The 24,806-nt window shown below is 38.6% G+C and overlaps 1 protein-coding gene across 4 annotated transcripts in view; it reads left to right on the top strand.

Moving 5' to 3' along the window:
• The first annotated feature begins 6,167 nt into the window (after positions 1-6,167).
• LOC121894141 (butyrophilin-like protein 2) overlaps positions 6,168-24,806 on the top strand; it is a 32,749-nt gene continuing 14,110 nt past the window's right edge. For 2 of the 4 annotated variants that reach the window (XM_042406522.1, XM_042406524.1), the window contains exons 1-6: positions 6,169-6,350; positions 12,523-12,858; positions 13,578-13,613; positions 15,503-15,781; positions 21,958-22,293; positions 23,019-23,054. In XM_042406522.1, coding sequence (XP_042262456.1) covers positions 6,254-6,350; positions 12,523-12,858; positions 13,578-13,613; positions 15,503-15,781; positions 21,958-22,293; positions 23,019-23,054 — 1,120 coding nt within the window. In that variant the 5' untranslated portion in view covers positions 6,169-6,253. Of the gene's footprint in view, positions 6,351-12,522; positions 12,859-13,577; positions 13,614-15,502; positions 15,782-21,957; positions 22,294-23,018; positions 23,055-24,806 lie in introns of all 4 variants that reach the window. The other 2 variants (XM_042406523.1, XM_042406521.1) reach the window with 2 other exon arrangements.

The raw sequence follows: 24,806 nt of genomic DNA, 5'->3' as shown, positions 1-24,806 counted from the left end.
CCTCCTGGAGCACAACTGTCAGAACTGGACCCTGACAGTCAACTTTAACAAATCTAACATAATATGTGGAACTGAGTGGGATATTGTTTTTATTTATTGGTTTTAGCATTTAGTGATTAAAAATGCTGCAGTGAATCAACATGGAAAATCAATTGGTTTTGCTTTGCTATGTGATTATTAAAAAATACTGTAGTGAAAGAACAAGAAAATAATGACAGATGTTTGAATTTCAACAAAGGAAAATTAATGGGAAAGAATTAACCTTCCCTGTTCTTCGTGGCCGTTCGAGTATAGATTTATGAGTTTACAAGCTGCACTTGAATGCACCATGATCAGCAGTTGCTGTGGGAAGAAAATAAAACTTCGATCTGTAATTGGTTTCTAATTTGCATAAATTTAAACTCTTGGCGCTGCCATCGCGCTGCTCGGTGATGCCAAGGCGTCTGAAGGCCTTCATCACCAGCTGGCATTAGAAATGAATGACTGTCGGCTGCTTTTGTCGCTTATGAATCTTTCCTAACTGGACGCGATGCGAACGAGCGAACATCAGATTGTCTCTGAGGTGAAGATGACGTCACCGCAGAGAAACAAAGCATTCAATAAAGTAAAAGATAAAAACATGCAAACCTGCTCACAGAATATGTGGGTTATAGAATACGGTGTAACACCTGTTTTCTACCAATTATGAGACAGTAAGTCATAATTAAGAGAAGAAGTTCTTTAGTGAAAGTAACACATTTCTGTAACTTTATAATTCAGTTTAATCATCAATTTAAATAGTTTTCTTACCGTTTTCATCACCAAACGTTACTTCAAACCCAGTCAGGAGAGAGAAAAACACGAGAAGAAGAAGCTTCATAGTTATCGATGATGTCTGAAGATTCAAAGTCACTTTAACACCACTTAACGAAGACTTCACGACTCGAGACAGAATAACGGTCTCACCCGAAATATACTTTTGGTTTCTCAACTTCCGGCAGCAGCAACACTGTCGTCGTTATACCACTGCTTCCTACTTTATTTTACACATTTGTAACTGTGTAAGACACAAAAAGGAACACAGAGCCAGGGCAACAGAAAACACCACAGAACAGTCCTGATTGATTGATTGATTGATTGATTGATTGATTGATTGATTGATTGATTTGACCTTCACTGTATCAACAGAAACTAAACCTTTTCAGTGTCTACAACACTATCAGATAGACATCTATCGAGGACATTTTTGTCTAATGGTGTGTAATCCAGTAATAGGAATTCAAAAGTTATTAAAAAATGATCTGATAAAATAGGATTTTGTGGAAAAATTATTAAATGTTCAATTTCAATCCCATAAGCCAGAACAAGGTCTAGGGTGTGGTTAAGACGGTGAGTGGGATTATTTACACACTGAGAGAAGCCAATTGAGTCTAATAATGAGAGAAATGCAGTGCTGAGACTGTCATTATCAACGTCCACATGAATATTAAAATCACCTACAATAATTACTTTATCTGTACTAAGGACTAAATATGACAAAAACTCTGAGAATTCAGATAGGAATTCAGAGTACGGGCCAGGAGGACGATACACTATAACAAATAGAACTGGCTGTAAAGTTTTCCAGGTTGGCTGAGAGAGACTAAGAACAAGGCTTTCAAATGAGTTATAATTAAATTTAGGTCTAGGGTTGATGATTAGGCTTGAGTTGAAAATGGCTGCAACTCCTCCTCCTCGGCCAGTGTCTCGAGGAATATGAGTATTAATATGACTGGGGGGAGTGGATTCATTTAGGCTGACATATTCTTCATGACACAACCAGGTTTCAGTAAGACAAAATAAATCAATATAATGATCTGAAATTAAATCGTTTACTAAAACAGTTTAAGATGACAGAGATCTAATGTTCAAGAGTCCACATTTAATTATCTTATTTTGTTGTACTATTGCAGTAGTGGTTTTAATTTTTACTAGATTTTCATGAATGACTCTTCTTTTGTTTACTTTGGATTTAATTGATTTAAGTGGTCGGGGGACAGACACAGTCTCTATGTAGTTTTGGGTGGGTAACTGCTGTAACAGAAGTGCAGAGAAGCGTGTAGGACTGCAGCTCTGCCTCCTGGTCTCAACTCTGGGTTGTCATGGTTTTGGTTTACTAATAAACTCAGCCATATTTCTAGATATGAGAGCAGCTCCATCCAAAGTGGGATGTATGCCGTCTCTCCTAATCAGACCAGGTCTTCCCCAGAAAGTCTGCCAATTATCTATGAAGCCCACATCGTTTGCTGGACACCACCTTGACAACCAGCGGTTGAATTGTGACATGCGGCTATACATGTCATCACTGGTCAGATTAGGCAGCGGTCCAGAGGAAATTACGGAGTCTGACATTGTTTTTGCAAATGTACACACTGACTCAACATTAATTTTGGTGACCTCCGATTGGCGTTATCGGGAGTCGTTGCCGCCAACATGGATGACAATCATACCATATTTACCATATTATTCTTAGCCAGCAGTTTTAAATTTGACTCAATGTCGCCCGCTCTGGCCCCAGGAATACATTTAACTATAGCTGCTGGTGTCGCTAACTTCACGTTTCTGACTATGGAGCTGCCAATAATCAGAGTTTGTTTCTCAGCGGGTGTGTTGCTGAGTGGGGAGAACCTGTTAGAAACATGAACTGGTTGGTGATGAACCATGGGCTTCTGCTTAGGGCTATGCTTCCTTCGGACAGTCACCCAGCCACCGTGGCTTCCCGGCTGCTTGGGAACTACCGGGGGAGTAGGAGCTACGCTAGGTCGGCCCGCACCGGATACTGGGGGCTGGCTAACTACATTAGCTGCTGATTGTTTTTCCATGGTGCAGAGCCGCGCTTCCAATTCACTGAGCCTCGCCTCCAGCACTGCGAATAAACTACACTTATTACACGTACCACTATCACTAACGGAGGCAGAGGAATAACTAAACATTTTACACACCGAGCAAGAGAGAGCAGGAGAACGAGAGGGAGAGAGAGAAGCCATCGCTAACTGCTTAGTTTAAGTTAGCTGCTAATGCTAGCTGCAGAGCTAAAATAACTAACAACTGTGCGATTAGCGAGAAAAGTCGCTAAGAGAAAAGCGCTGAGAGTGCTTGTGTAGAACTAGCGAAAGTTTAAATATACATCAGGTATTAATCCACAGTAATGTGATATATAGCAAAATCAACTGAGTTGAGAGCAGCAACAACGCTATCAGTAAACACAGTCGGCAACCGGAAATGACACAATACGCTTACATACACATCAGACCGTTATATGATTATTATCTCATTCTGACACCTTCATCTGCTGCTATAACAGCCTCTTCTCTTCTGGTTTCAGTCTTTCCAGCAGATGTTGGAACCTGGCTGCAGGGATTTGCTCCCATTCAGCCACAAGAGCATCAGTGAGGTCAATACTGATGTTGGTGATAAGGTCGAGTTCACAATCAGTGTTTCAGTTCATCCCAAAGGTGTCGGACGGGGTTGAGGTCAGTACTCTGAGCAGGCCAGTCCACTTCTTAAGCACCAAACTGGAGAAACCTTTTCTTTATGGAGCTTTATGCATAAAAAAAGCCTTAAAAAAAGAAAAGAATGCCTGATGATCTTTCTGACCAAAATATTGTATTTACAGTCATGTGTGAAATTGTTTTTCCTAAGAACAGGCAACATAAATAAACAAGTTTTATTCATAATCATCATCTCATTGAGTCTAAAAAGTCTCCTCATGTTGTCCTGAGTGCCAGAGATCCAATAAAACAATAAAAGCTGGGCTGCCTCTGTGGTTTAGGGGTTAAGACGTCAAATATGAACCACAACAACACCAGTTCAAACCAGACAAGGACCTGTGTTACATCTCTCTCTCCCTTGTTTCCTGTCATCTCTTCAATATCTAATTAAGGCATAAAATGTCCACAAATATATATTTTAAAAGTGTAAAAGTTGTCTACACTGTCAGGAATGAAGGAATTTCATGTATTTTCACCAGTGTTGAGATCTATAAAAGTTATCTGACTAAATTATAAACTGAGACTTGTCTTTGTTCCTCAGATTCTCCTTTTTTCCACAAACGCTGGCTCTGACAGAAGCATGTGAACGATACTTCATAATCAGTGGGATCAACAATGGAAAGACTAAACCATCTTGCTTTTAGTTCTCCACTAATGTATCTGTGCAGACTTTGACTCGTGTGCTTTGTCAACTACTCTGAGTTTTTTTAGTCCTGAAGGTTGAACATGAACCCTTAAAAATATGGAAATGCAGATGCTGAATCAGGATCAGCTGGCTGCTAAACTGTGTATTAAAAAGTGGAGTGTGGCGCCCTCTGCAGGCCCAAGGTGGAGCCTCACTGACGTTAAAACTTCTCTTACCGGAGTATCCTGGTCAAGACAGCAGCACCACATAGAACATGTGGAGTCTCACTGACATTATAATACTCTAGATGGCATCACCCTGGCCTCCAGCACCACTGTAAGGAATCTGGGAGTTATTTTTTTAATCAGTATATGTCCTTTAACTCCCACATAAAACAAATTTCAAGGACTGCCTTTTTCAGTTAAGTAAAATTGCAAAAATCAGACACATTCTTTCTCAAAAAGATGCAGAAAAAGTAGTCCACGCATGTGTTACTTTTAGGCTGGATTATTACAATTCCTTATGATCAGGCTGTCCTAACAAGTCTCTAAAGACTCTCCAGCTGGTCCAGAATGCAGCTGCACGTGTACCAACAAAAACTAGAAAAAGAGATCATATTTCTCCCATTTTAGCTTCTCTGCATTGGCTTCCAGAAAAACCCAGAATTTAATTTAAAATCCTTCTCTTCGCCTACAAAGCCCACCTAGAGTCCAGTTCTGCTTGAGATTTCTTCCCATTAAAGGGGAGTTTTTCCTTACTGTTGTCACCAAGTGTTTGCTCATGGGGGGAATCTTTGGGTCTCTGTAAATTAAAGAGAACGGTCTGGACCTGCTCTATGTGAAAAGTGCCCTGAGATCACTTTTGTTGTGATATGGCGCTATATCAATAAATTTGAATTGAATAAAATTGAATTGAATTATAGCAGCAGATTAAGCTGTCTGAGTAAAATAATAATCATATATCGGTCTGATGTGTGAGCGTTCACATACTTTTGGCCATATAGTGTATGTGAACAGGACCTAGTAATTAAATTCTAGGTCTGTCCTGCTGACAATAATCTGGATAAAGCTTTCTGAATAAACTCCATCATTCTGTTTGTTTGTCCAACAGTTAAACACAAGAGCATCAAGCTGTGTGTCTTTCTGTCTCTTTATCCCCTTTTTTATCTCCTCAGCTCTGGACTGTCTGTCGTCTCAGGACTTCCCCACATTTATGTTTATAAACTAAAAACTTGCAACAGTGTGATGACACATGTTGTGCATTAACTGTAAAAGATCACCTGTGTTGTGAACACTGCTGTGTACAATTTATAGTACAAAATTATTCATCCATTGTCTGCTTTTCCTTTTGTGAGTTTCTGGAGCCAATCCCTGCACATGTTAGGTGAGAGAGGGTCCATCCTGGACAGATGACCAGTTGTTGTTGAGTTAACACACAGACAACAACACAGCTAAGAGCTCATGTTTCATATTCAACTTGTATGTTTCTGGACTGAGAGAAAGAAGGACCCATCAATGCAAACATGGGAAGAACATGTGATGTCCACATATAAGATGACCAGCTGGTTGTAGCTTTTGAATCCAGGATGTTCTTGCTGTGAGGTGACAGTATCAACCATAAAGTCTTGTACAAAACAATCATCTTCTTTCAAGGATTTAAAAGAGTCTTTATATAAACTGAAACAGGAAAGTTACAACCACCAATTATATTATAACAACTGTGAGGCTGCATTTTGCTGTGTCCTTCCTGTAGATTTATGGAGATAATACTTTATTCTGAAGAAAGCACACTGAAAAGGTTTAGTTTCTGTTGATTCAGTGCAGGTCAAATCAATCAATCAATCAATTAATCAATTAATCAATCAATCAATCAATCAATCAATTAAGCAATCAATTAATCAATCAGGACTGTTCTGTGGTGTTTTCTATCGCCCTGGCTCTGTGTTTATTTTTTATTCTTACACAGTTACAGATTAAATGTGTAAAATAAAGTAGGAGTGGTATGAATAGAAGTAATGACGTCAGTGCCGTTGCTGCTCCCGAAAGCTGAGAAACGAAACTAGTGTTCAGATGAGACCGTTATTCCGCCACGAGTGGTTCAGTCTTCATTGAGTGTTAAAATGATGTTTAATCTTCAGACGTCCTCGACAACTATGAAGCTTCTTCTTCTCGTGTTTCCTCTCCTCTGTTTTGAAGTAACGTTTGGTGACATAAGCGGTAAGAAAACTATTTAGACCAGGGGTATTCAACTAAAATTTAAAGAGGTCCAGTTAGAGAAAATTTCTTGAAGCAAAGGTCCGGGGGATCATAATGTCTAACTATTTAGTGTGATATATATATTTAAGTAGTCTTGTAGTTGTATCTACATCTGCATGTAATCAATACCTGACTGTCAAATCAAATGAATTCAGTACAATTCAAATACTTTTTGACAATATTTATTGTCACGTAACATAGAACTGAACATGTATGTATGACTGCTGATATGTTTAATGTAATAATAATAATAATAATGATCTCATTTACTAAATAATTTTCTCTGTCTCACTCGTCTTTTTCTCAACCTTCACCGTCTCATCTGTCTTGTCTTGCCTCTCTCTCTCATCTGTCTGCACTCATACTTTATTCTGAAGAAACCACACTGAAAAGGTTTAGTGTGTTGATACGGTGCAGGTCAAATCAATCAATCAATCAATCAATCAATCAATCAATCAATCAATCAATCAGGACTGTTCTGTGGTATTTTCTATCGCCCTGGCTGTTTTTTTTATTCTTACACAGTTACAGATGAAATGTGTAAAATAAAGTAGGAGTGGTATGAATAGAAGTAATGACGTCAGTGCCGTTGCTGCTCTCGAAAGCTGAGAAACGAAACTAGTGTTCAGATGAGACCATTATTCCGCCAAATCTTAAATCTTCATTTAGTGTTAAAATGATGTTTAATCTTCAGACGTCCAACAACTATGAAGCTTCTTCTTCTCGTGTTTCCCCTCGTCTGTTTTGAAGTAACGTCTGGTGACATAAGCGGTAAGAAAACTATTTAGACTGATGATCTCCCGATGGCTCCCGGTCCACAGCTTCCGATTGGATTTTCCCGGTGCACCTTAAATGTCTCATACCGCCTGCAGATGGCGGTATTCAGTCGTTTTCAGTCTTTCAGTCTTATTGCCATCTCTGCCCTTTTTGCTGTGGTCTAAGATTTACAGTATTGCTACAACCCAGCCTTTGTTATCTGAAATTCAAAGTAGAAGTCCACATCTCTACAAGATAGGTGTTTGAGACATGGTTGGTCCCACCTAATCGGGCTTGTTGCTCCAGAAAAGTAAGCAGGACTGAGTAATTATTAATATTTGAGTGTATTTAATTCATTGTCTCTGGCGAGGAGCAGCCCCACTTTACTTTTGGGGGACGGTGGGTCCCAATCATCTTTGATGATGATACCCAGCTGGACAGGATTGTAAAATACCTGTCAGACTTCCTCTACAACTGTGACACCTTCTTTGCTGATGTCAGCAACATGGTTTCTTCTGACAGGATCAAATACATCCTGAATGTGATGCTGTCAGAGGTAGGTCGACAGCAGTTTTAACTTATATCCCTGAACAGATTTTTTTGTGGTTATGGTATTAGTGGTTAAGATTAAACTTGGTAGATATGTGTATTTTCCTGAGTATATTTTCCTTTTTTTAAAAAAAAACGTTTACTATTTAAGTATATTTACTTTGTAATTAAAACAGAAATAATACTCCACCTAGACAATAACGACAGGCAACATCTTGGTATCATTATATACACCAACCTGTCATAACATTTTTTTTTCTTACTTTCACACCGCAACTAAAAAGTAGAAAAGAAGTATTCACCATCTGGAACAATGTGCCATTGCAGGAATTGGAATAAATTGTAGAAATTTAGTTTGAGAAAAATTTGGTTTCAGGTCAGGTTGGTCGTGCTTGTTTACTTTGTAAACAAATCTAATCCACTAAATCTGTATTGTCACTGTGTTTTCTATACGGAGCATAAAGGATAAAACACAAATTTGTGAAGGAGGGGCAGAAGAAAAAAGGGAGAGAAGGAAGGACATAAAGAGTGAAGGAAAGGCAGTGAGGAATAATAGCAAAGGACAAGTAAACAGGAAAAGTACAGAGAATTGGTGGGAAAAATAAAAGAAATTAGAAGGAAGATGGAAGTATAAAGAGAAAAGTAGAATGACAGATAAAGAACAATAGGGACAGATTGTAAGCTATGTATATGACTATGAGAAACGCAGGAATATGGAAGAGAGGAGATAGAAAGAAGGACGGAAAAAAGTAAGTAAGATAGGCAGAAATGTCCAGAATGGAAGTGGGCCAGACAGTAAGACTGAAGGACACTGAGACAAAAGCAGGACATTCAAATGACAGTTGATCTGGAAAGAAGCAAGAAGATATCAGGAAGAAACAAAGACTGAGTTACATATGGAGGTTTTAGTAGTAGTTAAAGGGCTCCATAGGTACTTGAAACATTAGTAATAGTATTAGTTATATTAGGAATGCAACCAAAAGTTGTAGAAGTACTTTCAAGCAATAGTGACGGTAAGAGGATGGGAAACTGAGAAATACTACTTTTGACCCAAAGGCACACTCACAGACTCAAAAAGTAGGATGATTATGAAAAGAATTTACTTTGTCAGCAGGGACAACACAGGACACCAACAGGTTAAACAGGTAAAAGGTTAATAATAATAATGATGATAATGTATTTATTTGTTTAAATAGAACTTTTAAAAACAAATGTTACAAAGTGTTTCAAAAAGCAATAAAAAGTTAAGGCAGGCAGGAAAAAGCAAAAAATAACAAGCGTTACTTGAAAACTAGAAACTAGAAAGACTAGAAAAGGGCTGCAACGCTATGACTAGAAGACATGATAGACACTGTGGCTAATGACGAGGATACTGTGTGGGTCCACAGTATAAACTCTGGATAATAGGGTAATGAGGATCATGTCTGCAGGCAGGTGCAAGGTCAGGTGAATGGAAAAAGTAGGAACACAATAAGAACAACTGGTGGACAGGAGGAGAATAACAGGGTCTGAAATGATGGAAAATGTTAATGAACATTCAATCAAATGTTGATAACCGTAACAAAGTATTGAAAGAAAGCTCTTTATGAAAATGTCTTCATATATACATCTATATATATCTATATATCTATATACATATAGATATATAGATAGATAGATAAATGAAGAAGAAGCACACTTGAGACTGAATTATGGTACTTCTAACACAGGCCACGGTACAGGCTTTGGCAAAAGTGAGGAGACTAACATTGGCAGAAGCAGTGAGAGAGGTTGACCATGGCCAATTAGAGGAACAATGGTAATTTTGTTGAAGTAAGAATAAAAAATAACTTTTCTACTTTTGTTTTGAAGTCAGAAAGAGCAAGTCTTCATGGCAGTCTGAAATGAAACGGAGAGACATGGACTTCTGCTTTAAATTTCAGATAACAAAGGCTGGGCTGTGGCAATATTGTAAATCATTAACATTGCCATTTTCCCAAGTAGAATAAAGGTTTCATAAATCAGAAACTGATTTTAAGACACTTCAGCCACTCTGAGATAATCTAGTCCAGATTTGACAGTTCTAAAAATAATGTTTTTTGATCTGGACCTGGTCTAATGTGGTCTGGATGGGAAAAAAACAGTGAAATCGCCCCTTTTTGCACTTTCACAAATAGAATAAAGGATTCACAGATTAGAAACTGTGTTTTAATGAGTCTCTGGAGTCTCCATGATAATCTAGTCCAGATTTGACAGGTCTAAGTAACAACCGCCATCTACAGGCGTTATGCGACATTTAAGGTGGAAATTCCACTCGGAAGCTGTGATCGGAAGCCAACTTCAGCCTCCAGGTTTCAGGTTTAGATTTGCATGTTTTATCTTTTACTTTATTTAATGCTTTGTTTCGATAATTGTTAGCAAATGGCTCCACATTGTTTCGACAGAAAAGCGTTTTGACAGCTTGACACCTCTTCCTAACATTAAGCGAGCAAACTCTAGCGGACGCAGCGCGGAAAATTGTCCAGATATACTACGAGCTGTTCCCGGGTTTTATTCCTCCAAAAACTCCGGCTCTGCCCCCGGCTCTCTCCTCCAGAGCGCCCCGGTGCTCTGTCCCTGAGCAACGGCTCTGTTCCTCCGCTCCGTCCGGTCCTCCACACACACACTCAGCGCTGCGACATCGCTTCCTAGTAGAAGAAAAATATCTCTTCCCTTAATACTGTGTTTGGACAGTGTTTTGTATCTTATAGTATGTTCTGACTTTACGGTCCTCATCCCATTTTTTCTGCCAATGTTCCAATAATTTCTTTTTAATTAGTGCTTTACCTTGTCCTTTTCCAAACGGAATGTCTATTGTATATTTAGTGCTCTTTTTTTGCCGTCCTATCTGAAAATTCTTTACCCTTTAATCCCGCATGTGCAGGCATCCAACAAAATTCTACCACTATTCCCATTCTCTGAATTCTAAATAAATATTGTAAAATTTCAAACAATAGAGCTTCCCTGATTGATTTCAAGCTTTGTAAACTCAGACGCACTGCAGCAGAGTTTACACACAGGACAACCCTGTCAGGTCTTGCCTCTTCTATCCACTGCAGACCAATAATCACCACCATCATCTCAGCTGTATAAACCGTTAACTTGTCTGTTATTCTATTTGCTATATGAATCTGAAAATGAGGGATATAGACTCCTGTTCCTACATGATCTCTCTGGTGTTTTGAGCTATCAGTAAATATCTGTAAGCAGTTATAAAATTTGTTTCTTATATACTGGTTTGCACATACCGATTTTTGTATATGTAAGTTTCACGTGGCATGGGCGCTGCTTTGTTGAAATATTGTAGGGGGCGCTGTCTAGCCATTCTGCCACACCCATGCCTACCACCTATACAGTATTACAGACTTTAAGACATGTCGTGCGTGTGCAAAGTTTTGAGAGTTTTCAAGCATGTCTAGCCCCTTAAAAACATCTTTGTACTTTGGGGCGAAGAATGTGTCGCCATGGCAACAGCATTTGGTTATGGGTCATGAGCTGCTGAATGTAGCATCACCAAGGTTTTACATCTTAGCTGAGTCAATTTCAAGTGCATCGGCCAAATTTACCAGGAGTAATTAGACAAAGTATGACGCATGTTACTTCATGTCGACAGTAGGTGGAGCTATGACTGTCACTAAATATGGGCCTTTACATGTCTTCAGATCGGGACATTTAACAAGCATATGAAATTTGGAAAAGATCAGATTATGTGGAGTCAAGTTATAAGGCTTTGAAATTTCATGGCGAGACATCGAAATCAGCCGCGTTGTCATGGCAACACCTTTCAACAGAGAGTCACCAACTTCAGAATTTACAATCTCCAAGGTCTTGAGGCTATTCTGAGTAAATCTGAGGTGGATCCAATCACCGTGCTACTCACAGGGCGTCAAAATGTAAAACATGTAACTTCCTGTTGCCAGTAGGTGGCGCTATGACTCAGATCCAGTATTGACACATGGACTCTTATCAAGCACAAAAGGTTTGGGTCTCTTAGGATCATGTATACCGGAATTACGACCATTTTAATTTTCATGGCGAAGGATCAAAATTCACCGCCCGGCCACGCCCCCCTGGCAATGTCGAAAACTCACCGTTTTCATAACTTTTCATCTCCAAGGTCTTTAGATGATGCTGACTGAATTTGAAGTTTCTGAGGTCAAATCTCTAGGAGGAGTTCGTTAAAGTACGCGGGCTGGAAATGGCAAAATTCATTTGAACTTTAAATGAGTCACGAGACTTTGACTTACAAATCTTGAATTTACGTGTTTTTTCTGTCTTTTACTGTTTTTGAGATATTAGATATTATTAGATTTTCTTGCTCCTCCTGTGATTTTATAATGAGTGTGTATTGCAGAATGTTTCACAGTACTGAGGGAGTGACATCACCAGGAGCAGATGGAAAGGAGGATTTTAGAGTACGCTTCTTGTGAAATCTCCTCATAAATCCCATGACTTTGGGCAAATCTTACATTAAAAATCATATTTTAGTAGGAAATTTCGTCGTGAATCCATTGATACAGGTTTGAAAGGTTACTAGTTACTATCTTTTTATTTAGTTTATATTAATCATGATGAATTATGGTAAATTAAGTTTCACTTAAAAAATATTCCCAAGTGCAAATATATAATGTGCAGGGCAGAGCAAAGGATTTGTTGAAGACAATGTTCCAGACGACAAGGGGAAACAAGAAAAGTTTCCTGTTACAACATAAGTTGATATGTTGCTATGACAACAAACTTCCATATGTCTGTCTTAACCTGATTATTCTGCATGTAAACATACTGATTAATACATGTTTTTGTCCTCCAGAGCCAGATGTCATCAAAGTGACCGTGGAAGACGGAAGTGATGTCATTTTACCCTGTTCACTCAGCAGCAAGGAGAGCATTATGTTTCAATTGTTTGTCTGGACGAGAGATCATCAGAAGACGGTGTTCGTGCATTATCCATACTTTCATAACCGTTACGGCTATTCAACTCAAGATGAGCAGTTCATAGGACGAGTCTCACATTTTGATGATGAACTGAAGTCAGGAAACGCCTCCATAATCATCAGACATACGATGGTGGCTGACAGTGGAGACTACACCTGTGAATTTCCACAACTTCAGCCAAGACAAATATTCCACATTAAGCTTGTCGTTGGTGAGTGTTTTTATAAAATGTTTATTTACTGATGTGACTGGTTTAAGAGTCTCAGATGGACTCAAGTCAAATAGTCAGAAAACACATCTGGCAGGGCCTCGTCCCCACAGCGCTGCAACCATGTATGGAGAGATTCCTTCTTTATCAAACATGATGGATATTTGAGACACATTGCAGTTTGTGTCACTGCGTCCAATAAATTTTGTAACTTTCTTAAACCTATTAAGTACATCCAGCTTCATGCAGTGATTGTCCAGGTGTGTGGAGGTAAGAAAGAGAAACTTCTCTCTCAAACTCCTGATTTTAACAGCATGGATGTCTTGAAGGGGAGACTGTATGAAAGTGTGAGCTGTTATCACCATTTAAATGATTATCACGTCTCGTCCCTCTCTATAACGCCAGGCTTTACACTCAGTTCAGAGCAGCTATAAACACTTTTACCTTTAGATGACACATTATAAGACCTACAGTAGTTCATTTCAAGTGAACTCCAGCCTTAACCCATCTGGGACTGACACAAAGCAGTCGTGTCTGTGAATGTGCGGCCAGTTTAAACCAGGATGTTTGTGAAATCTGAGACTGTGGTTTCTTTTTTTCCTCCAATCAGTTCTGTTCAATAAACAGGCAGCAAAGTTCTGTTTTTCCCAGTATTAGTCTACCTGTCTGCCATGTTGATTATATCATACAAACCTTCTAACATAACTATGTTTTCTTTTTAGGTGGTGTCTTTAAAGACAGAACAGCTGAAAACCTAGGTGAGTCCTGATTGTGATGACGTCACTGTCTCTACATCTGACACCTGCTGTAACTTTGACTCCTACAGGCCTCAATCATTCACAAACTAGAAAATCTGTATAACTGTGAAACAGATCAGGGATCATTCTTGTATTTTTACGTGAGTCTAATTTCACATCACTTATGAGTGGAGACATTTAGACATTTTCTTTTTTTTAAATTTGTTTTGCTACAAAATCATCCTGAAATTCTTTTATTTGAAATATGTTGTCTAAGATCTCAGCAGTGTTTTCTGTTTCTATTTGTGAAGCACTGGATCAATATGAAGTAGTTGTTTTGAAAATGGTTCACTGTTTTGAAGCATTTGATTCAGTCAAAATAGCGACATCTGCAGAGCAACTATTGGTATTGCATCTGTATGGATGGATTCAATCTGAGACTGTGATGAAACAGTTAGTCAGAATATAGGTGGTGTTATTGATTCATTATTGGTATGTTGTTCAGTAAAGTCTATAGACTATTATATAAACAGATCACTTTTAAACAGAGTTTACAGCAAAGATATTGTGTCAGATTGAGAAGCACACCCTGTATCCAAAACCAGCACAACACCTCTCAGGTACGAGTGTGATGTAACGAGGCGTCTGCAGGGTGGTCACATGATTTTTGGCGTAGTGAAGCGAAGCATTGAAACGTCGTGCTGCGATACATTTGCTTTGAAAGGTTGATATGATATTGAGTCGTCTGCATCGAGTGTAACATCACTAGTTTAGTGTCGTACAGAATATTGTATGAATCTCAGACTTCATTGTTATTGTTTATTTAATAATAAACATTTGCTTTGGAAAAGTTTGGACACCACTTTAAGTTTTGCACAATTACTTTGGAGCCAAATTTCTTCACATTTATTTGCTTTCTGAGATTTATACAATATTTAAGTCCAAGCTGAGATAACACTGATGACATTACTCTGGTTATTGTTAAAGACTAAAGCTGCTCCAGAGCCTCAGAAGACATTAAACAACAGTTTAACAGGCTGAGTCGTCCTCCTCATGACCAGTAAACTCATCTTTGACATCAGTAAAGTGTCTCTTTACACACAAATGAAGAATATGGTATTAAAATGTAGGTTTACCTCTTGTCTCATCAGAGCTTCATTTGGTTCATATAAAATATTTGATGAAAATTGAATCTTAATTTTAATGGATTTTAGGTTTTAGGAGGAATTGAGATTATAAAACATGAACAAACCTGTAGTTTTTAGTTTAAAACAATAATGCTCTCCTTCCTGTGTGAGAAAATAAAAACCTCCAGTTAAATGTTTGATCAGCTGCTGTCGGCTACTAAAGAAGAACTACAACTAATCTGATGGTCAGTTTTTCATTCTGGCAGCTTGAGACTGTTGATCAAATGTTTCTCACTGACACAATTAAACTCTGATAACACAAAGGCTCAAACATGCTTTACAAGAACCTATGATTCATATTTTATAACACAATGTTTATATGACTTTAGTGTGATAGAAAATACTGTCTACATCTCAGACAACAAATTACACCTGATTTCATTTTTATTTTTGTAGCTCAAGAAACTGAACAGAAATTCAAGTTTTGTCCAAACTTCTTCACTGTATGTGTCTCTGTCATGATGTGAGTCAGAAATAGTGTTTGCAGTGGTGATAAGTTACCAAATATTTAGTTGAAACTTGTTTGAAATATGTTCTATCAAACATTCCTGAGATGTGTAGTTAAGGCTGATGTGCTTTTCTATTTCACTGTTTCTCTGTTTTTCTTCTGAAATATGATCATATACAAGCAGAGACAGGTTGAACAAAACATCCCAGTATTACAGTTCATGTCTGATCCTGTAATTGTTCTTTACAAGTTATTGTTTTATACTTTGTTCACAGGTTTAGCTACAAAGCCATATGTCACGGTAGTCGATCAAACAGCAGACTGGGCGCTGCTGCAGTGTGAAGTTCAAGGTTCTTTTCCAAAACCTAAATTACGCTGGCAGGACAGTGATGGAAAAAAACTTCCAGCTGAAGAACCAAAGGAGACAGAAAGAGGAGGCCACTACGACGTCATCCTCCAAATCAATGTGACCAAGACCGACAACTATCGCTGTGTTGCTACGCAGAAGGAAATCAGCCATCAGATTTATGCTGAAACATATGTTTATATCCATGGTGAGTTTCTTCCTAATCATATTTTAATATCCAAATGATTTTAATTGTTAGAATGTTTTTAGTTTTGAATAAATTTCAATGTGTGCTCAGACTGAACACAAAGTGAATGAACTCAAAGAACTGGAGTTAGTGATACATTCTGAGATCAGTTTGAACTGTTGTTTGAACTGAACTTTGTGTTCAGTCTGAAACTCACAGTATGAAAACACAAGTTATTCCATCTCACACTATAATATACTATATCACATCTGGTCACCACTTCTTCTCTCACTGGCTTAGAGTGAGTAGAAGAGGTAACAGGTCATTATTTGACCTGACACTGGTGTAAACTGGAGTTATAGTGGGTGAACTCCACTTGTTAAACTATGATTGAGTCACTCAGTATCACAGATTTTAATTGACAGATTAAATTGATGTGATTCACTTTAAGTTAAACTGTATTTCAAAGAAGTTATGACAATAATAACATTAAAGTAAATGACTCAGTTATGTGTGTTATGTAGCATCATCTGATATTTCACTCTCACTCTAAACTGTATTAATGCACATTATTCTTAAACTAAAACATTCCTCCATAAATGCATCTAGAAAGATTAAAACCAAATTAATACCTGATGGACCTGTAGTGACTTGATTTCGACAAACAAAAAAAAACCTAAGCCACAGTGAGGGTCTGTTACTGAGATATGTAACTGACGCATCGCCATGTGGCGGCTCCATGTAGTAAATCAAACATATGCGGGCTTGTGCTTAAGATGTATTTATTTACCACTGTGTATCAATAAAGCCTTTGCTATACACACACTTACACCTATAACTTGCATGAAAACAAACAAAAAAGGCTTAAAGATTAGCCTCCAAATGGCGGTCAAAAAAGCTTCTGTCGGTAAGCAGCACACCTGAGGAGTAATTGCCTCTTCTTCTACATATGCATTTCCATATGCTGCTGTTCAATACGCCACCTACTGTGGCAACCAGGGAATGACCTTAACACACACATAGATACAAATGGCTCTAACAGTACTTTTACAGTTACAATTAGCTGTTAGGTTTAATATCTCCTGACATCTTATAACATATTTTAGTAAGTTATGTTGCAGCTTGTGATGCTGTAATAACTTCTGCATTTGGCTTGTTGATGGTGAAACAAATGTTTCCTGAAAACCAGTTTACACATTACAAAAGGCTCCACTCAGACATTCATTTAACTTGAATGGTAAAACCCAGTTAAATCACTAGTCTGACACTAGCAAGCAAACAAAGTTTAAAAGTCAAAGAAATAAAATAAAATAAAATGCAGTCAGAATTAATAAAAAACAAAGACACCTGATAACATATACAAGGAGAGCAGATAAAATGGACAAATTAAGATAAAATAGCACATACTACCCAAATGCCTGTCTGAGCAAATGGGTTTTTAGCTGCTTTTTAAAAAAGTCTACATTATCCAAGGACCTTAAGCTTGTTGGAAGACTATTCCTATACTTAGGGGCTGCCGACTGGAAAGCATGATCTCCCCAGGTCTTAAAATGTGTACGCGGTACACTTAGAAAGCCTTGGGTGATGGATCTAAGAGTTCAACTAGTGGTGTAGGGATGCAGAAGGTCACTAACGTACTGTGGAGCCTGGCCATGTTGGACTCTATAAGTGAGCACCAATATTTTAAAATGAATTCTAAAACTTACTGGAAGCCAGTGCAGTGAGATTAAAATAGGAGTTATATGTGACCATCTGTTGGATCAGGTTAATAGCCTAGCAGCAGCATTTTCGACAGTTTGTAAGTGGTGTATGGAAGATTTATTAAGGCAGGTAAAAAGAAAGTTACAATAGTCCAAACGTGATTAAATAAAAGCATGTATTAACATCTCCATTTCCTTTCTTGATACCACAGGCCGGAATTTGGCTATATTTCTCAGGTGAAAGAAACATGATCGAGTTAGCGTCTTAACATGCACTTCAAAACTCATGGATTGGTCGAAAATTACACCAAGATTGCGCAGGCAAGACTGGGAAGATGAAGATAAGGCACTGAGGTTCTGCCTGATTGATGACTGAAGAGTATCAGGGCCAAAGATCAGGACAGTTTTGTCTGCATTTAACTGCAGAAAATTATTTGCCATCGCATTCCTAATTGCGTTTAAACAGTTGTTAAGAACAGAGAGTTTGTGAAGCTCATTAGGTTTAAATGAAAAGTAAACCTGGATGTCATCAGCATGCAATTGGTAGGAGATGTTCTTGAAACTGCTGATGATCTGTCCCAGTGGCAGCATGTATATGGAGGTCCCAAGACCGATCCCTGGGGAACACCACATGACAAAGCCGCAGTGTCTGACACAAATTCACCCACAGAGACTGACAAAGATCTGTCTGTGAGATATGAGGAGAAAAACTCCAATGCAGTCCCAGAAATGCCCCCCAGGTGATTTAGCCTGTTGATTAGAATGTACAGTATTGAACGCTGCGCTATGATCCAATAGTAGTAGAACAGAAAATTCTCCAGCATCTGCAGCCATTAAAATGTCGTTTGAGACCGAAAGGAGAGCTGTTTCAGTGGAGCACAGTTTACGGAAACCAGATTGAAATCTATCAAACACCCTGTGCAATTCCAGTGTTTGAACAAGTTGTTTCTTCACAGTCTTCTAAAATTTTGGAAAAGAATGAGAGTTTTGAAATGGTCCTGTAGTTCTCTGGCAGGGAGGGGTCCAGGTATGATTTCTTTAATAGAGGCTGATCAATAGCCTGCTTAAAGTAGCTGGGGACACACCTTGATAGAAGAGAGCGGTTTACAATATTGACTATGCAGGGGCCGATACAGTTAAAAACCGCAGAAATACTTTGAGTTTGGAGATAAGACATAAATTACTGGCAAGGCAGCTATGTAAAATAGCAAATGACTGAACCACCCACAGAATAAAATCGGAAAATGGTAACCTCCATACCTTGCATAAAGACATAAATGATAGATTCCAACAGTTTTATGAGGGGTTATATGCATTTCAGTCAAATGCTCACCCAAGTGATATGCAAGAATTTCTAGATATATGTAAATTACCGGCACTGGATCAGCATGACTGGAGTGCCCCAAATAACCAATAACCAGCGCCATAACGTAACCGTGCGGGCCCCCCACGGCTTTCCTTGAATGGGCCCTTAATAAAAATATTTAGATTTTTTTTAAGGGGGTGAGGTTGAGGCACAAATTAACACAGCAGAGCGAGTAAAGGTGTTGACCCTGCGTCTGTAAAGATACAGGACCTGTCCATGGTCCTGCGCATTAGACTCCTCCCCATTACACATTGTTGCAGAGTGCAGGATTTAATAAGCAAATACTCAATACTACTTACAGAAGTTTTTCCCTTTTTTTAAAATTTTTTTCTAACAAAACATTTCAATACAGAGCAATAAAAATTGTGTCAACTGTGTATACATGTTATATGTGTATACAGAAACGTCAGAGATGCTACATGTCCATCCACTATACCGACCTCCACAAACTTACTTTTATTAATTGGACCAAAAATCCCTGACGGATCAAACAAAGAAAACTATGGATCAGTAAAGTTTTTATTTTATTTTACAGACAATATCATGACCTGGACCCTACGTTGCGGTAAAAAAAAAAAAAAAAAGATAGTTGTTTTACAGGCGAGGGCGGGGCCCCCCTACCTCACGGGACCCTTTCGCCTTGCGGGGGCTGCAGGGGTATACTTTACGGCGCAGCCAATAACCAAACTGTAAAAGTAGTCTCATAAAGAAGTTGTTCAATTAGAGGAGCCAATACCAGAAATATCAGCACCACAAAGTGAACAGTGAAGGTGAAAGTCCGAGCTCTGACTCTCTCAATCAGCCACTTATCACAATAAAATATGCACAATAATGACAAAATACTTCTCTTTAAAGGTATAATATGTAAATATACCATATTAAAATGTCTAAAAACAATTGGACCCATGTTATATATTTTGTTGGATTGTGTACTTACATTATCCCAGATGTTTCCAACAATGTTCAAACCCAGAGAAATCTGTAATTTGGACCGTTTCATTTGGTCGCCTGTCAATGGCATCATACCCCTCTACCAAAGAGTATAGTGCATAAGATGCATGCCTCGGCATTCTGTTTGTCCGCTACAATGGTGCCTACCAAAGAGTAACTTACACATATACAAGATAATACATCAGCATTGTGGTTGTTCGACAGAAACTATTATAAATTGACTTTTATTCCATTTTAAGCCACATTTTCGTGATAAATTTTGGTCGTTTTTAACTATATCTTTTAGCCAGATGAAGGATTTCATCATTGGACGTCTAGATCTTAAGTTATCAGAGAAATAAACTGGGCAAACGTTAGTAGCAGCTCGGCTAACAGCCCCTCCAGGAAGTCACGTGCTCTCTGAACATTGTTGGAGAAACACTGATTTTTTTAGGTGAAACAGCTTTAATTAGTATTTTTTTAACGTTTTAATCTGCGTGTACGTTTGTTTTTGGAAAGGAGGAGACCGCTGCGGATAATTTGGCTCCCGGTGGAAACCTGCGGAACGTCTGAAGTTATAAGAGAAATAAACCGAACAAGTGTTAGCAGCAGCTCGGCTAACAGCCCGTACTGGACGTTTGGTGCTCTTTCGAACATCGTCGGAGAAACACTGATTTTTTAGGTGAAACTGCTTTATTCAGTGTTTTTGCCTGTAATCTCCGGGTCCCTTTGTTTTGGAGAGGAGGAGACCTCTGCGGGTAATTCGGCTCCCGGTAAAAACATCCCGAACGATGACTGGAGTAATCCTATCCCGGTGAAGCTGGTTATTTAACAACGAAGACAATAACTCCCATGATCCTTTGCTACTTCACACCGTCATCACACTCCATCTTTTATTATTGTTTTGATTGAGACCCCTAGTGGCTGAAATTACATATTGTGCGTTTAAAGCTATAAACAGTATTTATTAATCTCCACAAGGATCAACAAAGTTAACAATTGTTTCAATCAATAAACACTACACTACCAATTAATACTAAATAACACACATAAAAACAGCAGCTGTGTAAAATCAAAACAGGTAAACAAAAGCGTTTGTGTGTGTGTGTGTGTGTGTGTGTGTCACAAGATGGCTGACGTTATCGAGCCAGGTGACGATGCACGTGATTCAAGATGGTGCAGCTTCCTGGGGAAGTCGCATCATGTGAGAACCAACCAGCGGAAGGCACTGCAGAGTTCTGGTTAACAATAGCAGACAGCGCCGACCGGTGGTTGGTGGTCTTTCTGCACACACGTATCTGATGGCGGATAACAAAGGAGTAAGGCGGCGCTGTGTCCTATGCTATCTGACTATCAGATGTGTGGAAAACGTGCATGATTAGGTGGATGTGTAGTTGTGTGTGTATGTTAGTAAAAGAGAGGGGAAAGAGAAGGGGGGAAGACCAACTCTCAGTCCCACGACTGTGAGAGGAGAGCAGTGGTTGCTTTATCTATAGAGAGCGCGCATATGGACGGCAGTCTGTACGCACGACAAAGCAACTATCTTTATTTCCTCAAGGCTGACGGCGCTGGTTTCTTGGCAGGTCAGCGAAGAAATGCAGGATGGTTGACTCAGTCGGTAGACAGCGGGGCGTAGAAGTTATCCGCGTCTCTGTGGAGAAAATCCTGTCTTCCTTCTGAGGCCCAACAACTGTTTGCTTTAGGTCTGGAGCACTTGCAGAAGCTACTTGATGTCATCCTGATATACAGGGATACAATACGGAGTGTACTGTTAATAAGATATGCTTGTATGTGGATGATATTTTGTTATATGTATCCCAACCTCAAACCACCATCCCATCAATTTTATCCATAACTGATTTATTTGGCACCTTTTCTGGATATAGAGTCAATTGGAGTAAGAGCGGATTGATGCCTATAAGACTGGAAGATTATGATTGGTTTAAATCACTTCCCTTTAAAAATAACAGTAAAAAATATATAATCAATACATTTAAAAAATATAAATATAGCTCTCAATTTAAAGCAAACTTTCTTGTTGGATTTGTTGAAGACAATGTGCCAGACGACAAGAAACAAGAAAAGTTTCTTGTTACAACATAAGTTGATATGTTGTTATGACAACAAACTTCCATATGTCTGTCTTAACCTGATTATTCTGCATGTAAACATATTGATTAATACATGTTTTTGTCCTCCAGAGCCAAATGTCATCAAAGTGATCGTGGATGAAGGAAGTGACGTCATTTTACCCTGTTCACTCAGCAGCAAGGAGAACATTATGTTTCAATTGTTTGAGTGGAACAAAGATGATCAGAAGCAGGTGTTCAAGTATGATGGAGGCTTCCATAGCAATAAAGGCAATCCAGGTCAAGATGAGCAGTTCATAGAACGAGTCTCACATTTTAAAGATGGACTGATGTCAGGAAACGCCTCCATAACCATCAGAAATACGGAGGTGGCTGACAGTGGAGTCTACACCTGTGAATTTCCACGTCATCAGCCAAGACAAATATTCTACATTAAGCTTGTTGTTGGTGAGTGTTTTTATAAAATGTTTATTTACTGATGTGACTGGTTTAAGAGTCTCAGATGGACTCAAGTCAAATAGTCAGAAAACACATCTGGCAGGGCCTCGTCCCCACAGCGCTGCAACCATGTATAGAGAGATTCCCTCTTTATCAAACATGATGGATATTTGAGACACATTGCAGTTTGTGTCACTGTGTCCAATAAATTTTGTAACTTCCTTAAACCTATTAAGTACATCCAGCTTCATGCAGTGATTGTCCAGGTGTGTGGAGGTAAGAAAGAGAAACTTCTCTCTCAAACTCCTGATTTTAACAGCATGGATGTCTTGAAGGGGAGACTGTATGAAAGTGTGAGCTGTTATCACCATTTAAATGATTATCACGTCTCGCCCCTCTCTATAACGCCAGGCTTTACACTCAGTTCAGAGCAGCTATAAACACTTTTACCTTTAGATGACACGTTGTAAGACCTACAGTAGTTCATTTCAAGTGAACTCCAGCCTTAACCCATCTGGGACTGACACAAAGCAGTCGTGTCTGTGAATGTGCGGCCAGTTTAAACCAGGATGTTTGTGAAATCTGAGACTGTGGTTTCTTTTTTTCCTCCAATCAGTTCTGTTCAATAAACAGGCAGCAAAGTTCTGTTTTTCCCAGTATTAGTCTACCTGTCTGCCATGTTGATGATATCATACAAACCTTCTAACATAACTATGTTTTCTTTTTCCTTTTAGATGGTATCTTAAGAGACAGAACAGCTGAAAATCCAGGTGAGTCCTGATTGTGATGACGTCACTGTCTCTACATCTGACACCTGCTGTAACTTTGACTCCTACAGGCCTCAATCATTCACAAACTAGAAAATCTGTATAACTGTGAAACAGATCAGGGATCATTCTTGTATTTTTACGTGAATCTAAGTGCTGTCTGGCAGCTTCCTCACGGCAGAATTAATGTGTAAATATTCTTCTCAGCAATTAAAATAACAGCCTCTCTCTTTCTGTTTCTCTCAGCACAATAATCACACTGGTAGGTTTATTATTGAACAAGCAGTGATTCATAAAAGTTTGTTTATTCTTCAACTTTTTTAAAAATTTGTTTTATTACAAAATCATCCCAAAATTCCCTTATTTGAAATATGTTGTCTGAGATCTCAGCAGTGTTTTCTGTTTCTATTTGTGAAGCACTGGATCAATATGAAGCAGTTGTGTTGAAAATGGTTCACTGTTCTGAAGCATTTGATTCAGTCGAAATAGCGACATCTGCAGAGCAACTATTGGTATTGCATCTGTATGGATGGATTCAATCTGAGACATTGATGAAACAGTTAGTCAGAATATGTGTTGTAACGAGGCATCTGCAGGGTGGTCACATGATTTTTGGCGTAGTGAAGCGAAGTACTGAAACGTCGTGCTGCGATACATTTGCTTTGAAAGGTTGATATGATATTGAGTCGTCTGCATCGAGTGTAACATCACTAGTTTAGTGTCGTACAGAATATTGTATGAATCTCAGACGTCATTGTTATTGTATATTTAATGATGAATATATGCTTTGGGAGAGTTTGGACACCACTTTAAATTTTGCACAATTACTTTGGAGCTAAATTTCTTCACAATTATATTACTTTTTGAGATTTATACAATATTTTCTGTAAAACTAAACTTTATTTTTTAACTCCAAGATCTCATACGTGCAAGACACATTGTTAGTGAGGTAAGTGAGGTGATGTCTGATGGATTTATGGATAGATATATCTGTGTATCGTCTGCATAAAAATGGAAGGAAATATTGGAGTTGCGAATGGCTTGACCCGGGGGAAACATGTAAATGGAAAACAATAAAGGCCCAAGAATTGATCCTTGAGGAACACCACATGTGATATTTGAGAATTTGGGGGAGACATTTCCAATTGAAACAGAGAACATTCTGTCACTCAAATAAGACTTTAACCAGTCTAGTCCACCAGTCCCAGTCACCCCATGCAGTTTTCTAGTTGATTAATTAGTATTTCATGATTGACTGTGTCAAACGCTGCAGAAAGGTCTAAAAGTACCAGAACAGTACAGTGGCCGGCATCCAAGTTCATTCTAATGTCGTTGAAACTTTTAAAAGTGCAGTTTCTGTGCTACGATGAGTGCGGAAACCAGACTGAAACTTTTCGAAGAGAGAGTGATCATAAAAGAAATAAGCTTAGAGTAAACCACTTTCTCCAGCACCTTGGCAAGAAAGCGTAATTTGGATATGGGTCTAAAATTACTCAGATTAGTGGTGTCAAGAGTTTTTCAGAAGGGGGTGAACAACAGCAGATTTAAAAATCGGAGGAACAATCCCTGAAGATAGAGATTTGTTAAAAATTGCTAAAATATCTGAGGATGAAAAGGCAGAAACCTCCTTTAAAAATCTAGTGGGTAAGGCATCAGAGGGAGAGGTGGAAGATTTCATGCCATAGATCATCCTCAGTAAATCTGACTGGGAAATTGGATAAAAAGAATTAAAAAACTGATACACCTCACAGTGTG

The sequence above is a fragment of the Thunnus maccoyii genome, chromosome 3 (assembly GCF_910596095.1).
Source record: "Thunnus maccoyii chromosome 3, fThuMac1.1, whole genome shotgun sequence".
Taxonomy (NCBI): Eukaryota; Metazoa; Chordata; class Actinopteri; order Scombriformes; family Scombridae; genus Thunnus; species Thunnus maccoyii.
Note: the sequence above shows the minus strand (reverse complement) of the source record. Positions and strands in the feature narration are given on the sequence as shown.